This window comes from Taurulus bubalis (assembly GCF_910589615.1).
Source record: "Taurulus bubalis genome assembly, chromosome: 18".
Taxonomy (NCBI): domain Eukaryota; kingdom Metazoa; phylum Chordata; class Actinopteri; order Perciformes; family Cottidae; genus Taurulus; species Taurulus bubalis.
Window position 1 is genome coordinate 9,291,719 of NC_136606.1, and position 11,240 is coordinate 9,302,958.

General features: G+C 40.6%; 1 protein-coding gene across 1 annotated transcript; it reads left to right on the top strand.

The window, feature by feature from the left end:
* Positions 1-5,819: 5,819 nt before the first annotated feature.
* On the top strand, positions 5,820-10,891 carry LOC306750777 (xin actin-binding repeat-containing protein 1; the record flags this gene model as incomplete). Its single annotated transcript, XM_079234251.1, has 1 exon — positions 5,820-10,891. One exon carries the CDS (start codon positions 5,820-5,822, stop codon positions 10,641-10,643), a length of 4,824 nt encoding a protein of 1,607 aa, XP_079090377.1. The 3' UTR covers positions 10,644-10,891.
* Positions 10,892-11,240: the final 349 nt, after the last annotated feature.

Here is an 11,240-nt window from a genome sequence, read left to right on the forward strand (position 1 = left end):
AAATTATTGTTTAATTTCACTGGTGTTTCCAGGCTATTTCAAATGGAGCGTTCAAAGTGGGGCACGGACTTAAAAGAGGGCTGCGCCAACCAAAGCATCTTAGAACTGTTGTGCATAAGAAATTTTCCGGCTGCCAGATTTACTCATTATACTCATAGTAGCAATGAGCTTTTAGTGAAGTGCTATACTTAACAAATTAACATAACAAAGGTGATATCTATAAAGAGCACAACAGTGCTTTCCAATGATGTTGTTGCACACACCCTACTGTACTGAGAATAAGCAACACACTTAATAACTAGGATCTCTATAGGGCTGCTGTAGGTAAGGAACAATATTTATGTAAACTTATTCTAATGTTCCTTCAAATAAATTCATAACACCCAAATGCACACATTGCTCCGTCTCCAACCAGCAGAATGCTGAACAGGGAAAGACTGAAAACATTTGTAAATCTGTAACCTGAGAATCTGTGTTAGTCATTAACTTAAAACTCCCCTAAAACCACACAGAATGCTAGCACAGCAATACAGCTGCGTACTCTTCTGGCTCTGTCCCACTCGTTGCTGCTGTAATGACACAACTTCCCCTCAAGATCAATACAGTTAATTGTGTGTGTTGCTGCCCAAAGATCAAGCAATTACATCTGAGCTTTTGGAGGTCTCACTTAGGAGCCAAAACACACAATAAGGACAAAAGAGCTGATATGCAGTAAAATGTGGATGTTGGATACATTATCTCTGAATTGACATTCACATATGTTTCTTTATTTAAGATGAAAGCAGCCAGAAGGCTGTCTGTATTACTGATTTTGTTTTATATTATCCTGTTGATTGCTCCTCTAGACGTGTTCATAAATCGTTTTACTCAGTCTGTGGTAATGAGGAAGAAAAAGGACTTTGCTCACCAACGCCTCATTTTGTGTGCCAGTCTTGTGATGCTGCGGAAATGTTTCTGATCGTCACCGGGGACAGACACTGACCGACCTTCTGAAGGTAACGATTCTACTCAAAATGTCCTTTAAATATCCCAAAACCAATTGTTTTTATGTAGTATTTGTATATATTGTGTAGTTGCACTCTTTTGCAATGTTGTTAACTTAGATGACATCCTCAAAATCTTTGCAACTTATCATTCATGACGGCTGCCCACTACTGACGTTAAAGTCTGCCATTTATACAAGCCAGGCGGAAGATAATTAGCTTTACGAGTAGAGAAAACGTCCACTTGTGGTGTTAACATGATTGTTTAACAGGAACTTCTTGCTGGGCTTCAAGAATTATCAGACTATGACACTCACGGTCTTCTGACCAGCCACAAAGAAAACATACTGCAATAATGGAGATAATATAACTGATTATCTGTCATGTATATTAGGTGATAACGCTTTCTGCAAACTGTGCGCTGCTGTGACGTGATTGGTCATGGAATGGAAGAGTAACCTGAAACGCACCCAGTCACTGGGGAGCGTCCCCTCATTCACCGACGAGCCCACCTGGACAGAAGCAGTGCCGCGGGACAGGATAACATCTGTGTCCCAGCTCGTTGCTAGGTGACAGAAACACCATCTTCATCACTCTTTGTACAACTGTGACAACTAAACACATCTAACTTTCTGTAACCTTCTACATGCAGTATGTTAGCAGATGATTCATGTTTTGTTTTGTGTTTTGCAAGGTATCAAACTACAGTGAAAGTAAGCAAATCCATTCAAGACAGCCCTGTAAATAATGGTGAAGCAAAGCCCAAGCAGGTGTTGAAAGAGGTAACCTCGGACTCAAACGCAAAGCATCTTCAATTTGGGGAAAATGTTTAATTCAAACGTATGTTTTCTCTTCTTCCATCACTGTCAGAAAACTCTGTCTATTCTGGATAGTAAAGAGACTCGTCTGGAGTCTCTGTTGAGGAGAAATGATGCAAGGGAACAGAATCAGGACCAACCCAGTTTGACCCGCAGTAAGTCAATGGGGAGCCTTCAAGGCAGCGCCGGGTCCATTGGGGCCCTGAAGGCTCTGTTTGAGTCAAAGGAAGCCACACAAAACAAGGTGAAAAGCAGTTTCCGAGCTGTGAGTTTGTTGCCACCAAAGGAGACAGCAGACATCATGCCAGCAGTGAATGGAGAGGTTAAAAAGGTAAAGAGCTCTGCAGAAGAACCGAAGATGCAAATTCCTGCTGACGCCCCAGTTAATGCTGCTAAAAAGGATGCAAAAGATCATGTTTCTCGAAAGGTAAATATAATCACTTTTAAGACCTTAAAGATCCGATTTATTGCCATTTCCATCGTGTAACTTCCAAAAATAGAATCAAGACTGAATATTGTCACATACACAGACATATGGCTACTCAGTAGCAGTGACAGTTCATTATTTCTCTCTCTAGGTGATGAATCAGACCCAGATGGAGAGGAGAAAAACAATAGGGGGTATTGATTTTGAAACAATTGCAGCTTCTCAAGCTGGTGAGTACCAGACAGCATTCACCAAACGAGCTCTGTGATGAACCGCCAGCTTGACCACTATGTGTTCCAACCAAAGAAGCCTTTCTCAGCTTTCTCAGTAGTTATCAATAGATTCAATTGTTCTATTGTTCGATAAGGTCAATTTGATTGGCAGACATTTAAAAAAGTCATAAACTACAACTGGCAATAATAAAAGCATCTTAAAATGAACTCGGTACACTCCTAGAACAAAGAGCAGTTAATCAGACCAAATGAGATACCATCCGGTTTTGAGGGAACGCCCTCAAGCTGCTCCTTGATATTCTCTGATACTATAGTTCAAAGTCAAATAACCAAAAACTTTTTGTATAAAAGACACTTAAACGACACACATTAATAAATGGACACTGGATTGTCAGAGTTATACAAATAATATGGAAAAAAAAGTCCCACGAGCACTAATTACACAGAAAATAGAGGAAGTGTTCAAGTTGTCTTCCAATGTATTCATTTAAATTCATTGATACCGTAGAGCAGTGGTTCTCAACCTTTTTTCAGTGATGTACCCTCTGTCAAATATTTTTCCAGCAAAGTACCTCCTAGCATTCTTGGTTGAAAATAAGATGTAATACACAGATTTAATTCACGTACCCCCAGGGGTACACGTACCCCCATTGGAGAACCACCGCCGTAGAGAGTCTTTTAGTCTTTTTCCTCCATGTTTTACTTGGTATAGATCTCTCTATTAAACATCCCAGGAAATTATCAAGGAATTACTAACCCATAACATTTATGGAAAAAAAATATTTTACTTTCGATCCATCATAATAGCTCAAATCAGCCTAATTTAGTGTCTAAATCAACTGAGAAAACCCGAACAAGATGCCGGCTCCCCTGGTAAACATTTCCTGGAGAGCCGTCACTGAGTCCTGTGACTCAGTTCAAAGATGTGGACGGTATGAATGAAAGGGAAGAGGTGAAATGGAGATGAATATCAGTACAGTGACAGTGCAAAAAGCAGTGATTGACTCAACCTGGTGTGGGCATAGTAGACCAATTCAGAACAGGACTGAAATAGCCAGCAAGCTATAAGTGCAGGAGGGTGAAAGGGTCAGCTGTCAGTAGGGCAGGAATGAGGCAGAGAGACGGAGAGCAGGCAGACGCTCCATTACCAGACTCAAACCAACAGGAAATCAGACCTAACTCATTCACAAAGATTGAAAGGAAATAAGAAGACAGGCCGGTCAGAAGGAGCTCGGATCTGTTCATTTTATGTGAGTAGAGATTTTAATTCTGATTGAATGGGGCAATGAGTAGAAATAATCTTACCCGCATGATGAGTGGCTTGTATATGCTCTTGAAAACCTGTGTACTCCAATATATACATATACATATATATATATATATATATATATATATATATATATATATATATATATATATATATATATATTAGTACCAATGATTGACAGTTTTATCAACTATATAAAGGGTGTTGAGACTTTAGAGGTTGATCTAAATGTTGCAGCCAAAATTCTCCAAAAGGTTTTTACTTTATATATGTGACTGTCTGTTTTGCCAAGTGTTCCTGATTGACGGCTGCTAGTAAATATTTACTATTTGTATTTCTACAAGCAATTTTAAGACATATTTGTGTTTATTCTGGTCTTCTATGCTTAGTCAACTGTCGCTGCAGTGATTTGCCTGTTCGTTTATCTCTCCGTATTTGTGGTGTCAGTGGAGTCAGGTATCTGTCCTCCTCCATGGGACATTTATAACTCGACCACATGACAGCTGTTACATATCAGCTATGAAAGTTTTATTACGGGTGACTCTTAAATTGTTAACTGTTTACACACAGTTTGGTGACATGGATGCGAACATAGAAATCATTTATAAAAATGTGTCACTTGTTAAAACTTTTTTTAAATTTTATACGATGTAGTTAGTTTCAGAAAATAACCACTGTATTTTGACACTAGTTGCCTATTTAACGGCTTGTATTAGTCAGTAAACAAAGTGAGACAAAATTACGACTACTTTTGCCTTTGACCACAAAGGTGTTTCCAGTACATCACAGCAAACACTTGAAACCATTGTCAACATGGATCTCAGAAAGCTTTGATAGGGCTCATATCTTAAGTGCTAGGCAGTGTATTAAATACATTTTTACTTATTTAGATACTTATTTATACGGCTGTGTCTGATGTGTCTGCAGATGAAAAGAGGAGGTCAATTGCAGATTTCCGAGACAGCTCCTTCAACCAAACCAAGGAGAAACTGTGTGTCTCTGTCAAAGCTATGTCCGCTCTCTACCTGTCAAAGGCGGTACCTCAGGATTCAACACGCAGCCTCTCAAAACCGGTAAACATCTGCCCTACTCATGATGTACTCTCTTCTATTCAACCCTTACTAGAGATGCACCGATAACGATACTGATGTTGGATATTGGTCCAATACTCAAACAGCTGGATCGGGTATCTGGTATTGAATACCATTATTTCAATAAATAACAATTCAGTACATGTATATCTATGTATGTATTAATTTTTCAGATTTAGTTTTTTAAAGTTAGGAAACCAATGGTTAAGCCAAGCGTGATGTTTCCTTACATTTACAAGAATGATCACAGTCACTTCCACACAGTGAGGCATACAGCTTATGAATAAAACACACTCTATATCTGCCAAAGCCCAGGTATCGTATCGGTATCAGGACTTACCCCTATTTCATAAGCTAAATGTTTTCGAGCATGATGACCAATCAGAAATGAGTATTTAACAAAGCCTTGTAATGAAGTAGATTTATAGCTACACACTGCAGATTATTATGTTTTACAGTGTCATACAGCATACAATGTAACACTAAAATGTATCATATATTGATTACAAGCAACATAAATTATGTCAGGTAAACCTGACCTGAAATTATTATTGTTTTCGTCCCAGGCACAAGATCAGTCATCTGAATCTGGGAGAAGAATCAAACTAACCAAGGTAAAGTAGAACTTAACCAGACATTAGGCATGGCAGTGTGCATTGGATTTGCATTGTCACAATAACATCTTCCACACTATATATCTCAAGAACCAAAATGCTTGCTTTTTCTAAGAATCGCAAGAAACAGATATTGGACGTCTTTCACTCAACATTATGTTTTATTTATCATTGTGGTTGTGTTTGCTGGTTGCTCTGGAGCTCAGCTAACCCCCTGACACCTGGCATGTGGCAAGCAAATCAACTGGCATGATCTCGAAGGTACCCCTCTCATTGCTGTAAGCATGTCTGCACACTCCTGCACACTCCTGCGCATGATATCCACTGGATAGCTCATCTCTGTGACAAAGGACTCAATGATGAGAATGTTAATCTGCTCTTCCAAGATGGCCGAAGAATCCCAACAAAGGAACGACGGCCTCCCTACACCTCCTCCAGCCAGTCATAAACCAAGACCAGAAGGCATCTCTGGGGCATATTCCCCACAGCCCATGCCATCCCAACTTTCCAAAGAAAAGCTACACCAACAGCGGCAGAAAAGTGAGCTAAGAAGGCTCATGAAGCACACGCACCCAGAGGTGAAGATGTTAGATGAAGTTGTGAATGAGGAGCTTGCTGAGGTTTTGAGCTTGGAGACTGGGGTGACAGCTGGTGAAACTGGATACGAGGGAGAGGTCCTTTCAAGACGCTTGATATTCGAGAACTGTGCCCAGAGTAATAAAGTATCTCCTTCCACCCACAAGATCCACAAGGTGATGGGAAAAGTGGAAAGAGACAATGTCAGTAAAACATCAGCTGTGTTTGAGGAGCGTGAAGAGAAGCCATGTAATGAAAGTGACAAAGAGATCATGGAGGATGACCAAAGGCTTGGGTCTAGTCCAGATCCTAAAAGAGAATGTGATGAGGAAATGATAAGAATAGATGTTCAGGCTACCAAAAAGATATTTGAGAGTCAATCTGTGGACACATCCACACTAAGTCCCGATAATGAGTTCATGGGGAAAGTTTCTATTTATGGGGATGAGACAGGAGCAGTCCAAAAACAAAAACAGGAGTTTGAAATGTGTAGCAAATATAATTTACAGTGTGAAAACAAAAACAATGCATGCCACAAAGGTCTTGATTTGACAAATCAGCCCAATAAGCAGGACCCATGTGTTTATATTGTTGGTCAAGGCGCTGACCAGGAGTTGTCAGGTAGGAAAGAGGTTTCTACCGGTGAAACAGTCTTTGAGGGTGAGCCTACGAGCCCTCTTGATCCAGAAGAATTTGGGGGAAAAATCAAAACGAGTGCAGCTCTTTTCCTAAACAACCCATTTATCCCAACAAACATCGAAAAAGAGCATTGCTTTATGAATACATCCACATCACAAAGCCCAGCACGAGAGAGTGAGCCAGCTCAGGACTATGTGATAACTAACGTCAAGAACAGAACCCACTTGTTTGAATCAATGCCGTTTGACAAAATTGGGCATCAGAGCAAGGACGACATTGAGACGATGGTGGAGAACATCAAGGAAACACTGAATTCCCTTTATCATGGCAATGCCTTACATTCAGATGGCTCAATCATTGAGGTAAATGAGACAATGATAGCCAAAAAGGCCAAATTTACACTGTCAGAGAGTGGGCCCAAGATAAAATACGACGAAGTGGCTGAAGGTGGTGCACAAAACTTCATCCTCCAGTTGCTACCACGGGCAAACCTAAAGCCTCAGATCACGTACCTAAAGGAGGGTAGTAAAGGAAGTATGGAGGCCACAGTAGTTAATGTACTCTTACACCAGCACCACTTCCCTACCAACCAAGACACAGAGTTTAAAACTGCTAATGTGGTTCAGCTTGTTGAGGATATTCTCAATCAAGATAACTCTCTGCGGAAAGGAGTAGTTATCCAAGAGGATGTGGACAGATGTCCTGAAGTCATTGTTTACTCCCTCTACAATTATTTTGATGAAGAAGATGTGAGAAGTTATTATCCTCCACAAGGTGCAGAGTATGATGAACTAGAGCCAGAAATAGGTGATGTGAGTAACACAGACAATAAAGAACTAAGAAAGGGGGTCATTAAATCAACCATAAGCTGCCTCCTAGAAACTCCCAAGGAACAAACTTGCCATGAATCCATACGCCCTGAAATCACAGTAAAGGGGAATGTAAAACTGTTCAAGAGTTGTATTGAAAAAGGAGATTTGGAGTATTTGAAAACTCTTCAGGCTGAGCCAACAGAACAAGAACTCCCTCCAAACCAAAATGTGGTTGGACAAGGAATAGAGCTTCATCATGAACAGTGCGGTGATCAAGCGGAGGAGAATTCAGAATGGGTCCCAGTGGATGTTAAGAAACTGAGAAACATGTTCTCTGGAGATCAAATACCAACCCAACCAAAGCAAAATGCATGCGAAAACCGTGCCCAATCCATCACCATTTCTTGTGCATTCACAGGTCAAAATGTGCCACTTGGAAAGAGCCAGTCCTCTACAAAAGGCATTCATGGGCAAGTAAAGAACAGCTTTGGACAGTGTGGTGACAAAACACAAGAAGCAGCACCACAAGGATCATATCTGCATCTTAAGACACAAGACAATGGCAGGGTGCACCAGGCTGAATTAGTTGAGGTGGTAGATGACAATGACGAGATATCTAACCTCCAAACTGCAATACATTGCCTCCAACAGGCCACAATTGAGGCCAAATCTTTGAAACACTCATCACAAGAAAAACATGAATTCCTTATTCAAGAGCCTGTTGTCTCAGTTAGAGCAGATGTCAAACAAACAGAAGTGAAATTATCGGGGAAAAATGAGGACCAAAGAAAGGCAACTTGGGATGAACTCCCAGCAACCTCAGAACATAAATCAGACCACCAACACAATGCAGAGACAAGACATAGATACACTAATTCTGAAGAAGTACAAACTACTGAGACATGCAGCAAATTGGGTCAAAAAGGCCCAGAAGTGGCCCAGAAACATCCCGTTCAAACGGTGGTGTCTGTACATATTCCTGAAACCACCGCTGCAGAGCAAGAGAATGAGGAAGTTGTTTTTCAGGGTAAACTTCAAGCAGCTTTGGATTCACTAGAGAAATCCAACATCAATGTCAGTAAAGGAGATTTCAGAGCAGCTATGATATACAGAAATGTGTCCAAACCTCACAAAGAAAGATTAGAAAATGTGGATGCAGTGTCTGTTCAAAAGCCCACCAAGGAGGAGTTTTGTCCTGTGACTGAACCTAAATCAACTCAAGCACCACTGAGACAAGATGTCTCTAAAGAACAAGTGACTGCAGCAAATGCAGAGCCCCCAAGTCATAGTGAAACCCTAAATAAACCGGTTACAAGTGCTGTCTCAGAGAAAAGCAGAGAGCCTGTTGGTCCAAAACCTGCCATCCTACCTAAACCAGAGCATTTGAAATTAAAACCAAGAGAGAGTAAACCAAACAACACAAATAATCCAGAGGTAACCCAAACTACTACTGTGAGACCTGAAGACACAGTTCCTCAACCATTGCCAATGGCATCAATGTCACGTAAGGATGAACAGAAGCAAGGCATGTTCAAAAGTAACATTGGCGCAGACTTGGGGCCTGATTTAGTGGATCATCAAAGAAATAAGCTTTTTGATGAAGTTATACATACAGCTAAAGAAATTGAAGTCCATGATTCAGTCGTTGTCTTAGAAGGTGATAATGACAATAATGGCATTAAGCTACAACAGGATATAAATGCCAAAGCAGAAAAGAAAAGCCCCCAGGACCTCCCAGACAAAGAAAGTATGCAGGAAACAGATGAAAGCCATGTCGATTTTCATGAAGCATGTAAGAAATTTGGAGGTAAAAAGGCATTTTCAGCAAAGAATGCTCCCGTAAAGCCAAAAAGAGTTAAAGTTGCTAAGCTTGACAACAAAAAAACCAAGCATGTGTCTGGAGATAATTCCTCATTTCTCCCATATGTAGATGAGGAACCTCAACAAACTCTAACTGGTCCATCAGGCAATAACCCAAACACCTGTGGACGAACTGCTGACAGCAAAGACACACTCAAGAAAGAAATTAAACAAGATAGCAAAGTTGAAATGAGGGAAAAGAAAGGCCGAACGGAGACAGAGGACGAACGCCGACAGCGGCTGTCAGTTCACATGGATGAAATCATGAGAGGGAACATAACAGCAGCCATGGAAATTGTGGACAACTTGCGAAAGCAGGAGGAACTGCACAGCATTCTCAGTCGAGTTGAAGAAATTGAACAGGACACAAGTGAGGTTGATGTACGGTCTCTGAAGGGAGTCTTTGAGAACGTCCCTGACTGGGTTGTTAGCTCAGACGAAATCAAACAAAAAAAGGCAAAAGTAGAAAATAAAGAGGAGAGGTTGCCATTGGAGAAAGACAGCACTGAAAGCAAGTCTTCAATGGCACATGTTTTTGGAGATCTTGAGCGAGCCAGTGAGGAAATCATGAATCTAAAAGAACAGACGTTAGCAAGACTTGTAGACATAGAGGAAGCAATAAAGAAGGCTCTGTATTCGGTCTCTACCTTGAAATCTGACTCAGATATTGTTGGTTTATCATGCCTGTTCAAAGAGTCACTAGGGACCGAGCAAGGATCCCCACCCTCTTGTAGTATTAGCAAAATTAGCATCGGGTCAAGCAGAACAAAGTCATTGCAGACACAGGGAAGACCAACAGCACATGGAGGCGTTGCTCCACCAACTAGCCGGAGTGCAAGAATTGAAGTAGCCCCTGCAAAACAACGAGCAAGTTCTCCATCTTCTCCCGCCTTCATCTCCATCCAGTCGGCTGCTAGAAAGACCAATAAATCAGAGTTGCTTCCGCCAGAGACCCCAATCTGCCCGACATGTCAGCACAGCCCAAAAACAGAGGAGAAATTCCGGACAACTAAAACCCTGACGTGCAACAGTCCCGCTCAAAACAGAAAAAGGGAGCCACAAAAAGGAGGTAAAAAACAATCCTCCCACGACCCGAGAAGAGAAATCAGTGTACTGGAGGTGCAGACTGATCGAGAGGGAAACAGTATTATGGGCACCAAAACAGTCACAGAGAACTGTGAGGACTTTGAAAACCGGTTTTATTCTTCCAAAACCTCCACTGTTGTCACTGGTCAGCCAGAAGCGACAACATCCAGCGGTCAAGCCGCTACGTACCAGATCAAGGTCCCAGAAGTTCAGCTGTCCATAAATCAGAAGCCGTAAATCATTCACTGACAGCTGCCCTTTGTTACCAATTAGCTAGGTGTTCTCATACATTTTATCACAAAGCTGTTATGTACATAATGTATTTGCGAAGATATAAATTATACCTGTTATGATTGTGTGTTTGTTTATTTCTTACACCTTATTATTGGTTAAAACATGTACTTATTGATATTTGAAGATGTATTGTATTCTTTATAACTGTTTTTAATTTGCATTTGATATTAAAGATGTGTTTTTGGTTTTCATTGTTGCTTTTGTGTTTGTTGATAATGATGCTTATTATTTATTTATTTTTGTTTTAACCAAGCTTGGTCTCACTTCTCTCATCAGTTTCAACCAGCTTGTCGTGAGATGTGTTCAGCCTGTTCGAAGACGGTTTATCCAATGGAAAAAATTACTGCAGACAAATACATTTTTCATCAAACTTGCTTTTGTTGTAAACAATGCAAGAAAAAATTAAGGTGAGATACTGAAATATTTTACAGGAAAATCACCTGCAACATTAATCAATGATTTCCAATATTGATTTTTTGTCTGTGCCAAAATGAGTTAATCACTCCACATATTATTTTCTGAGAAAGCTCTTGGAAGTAG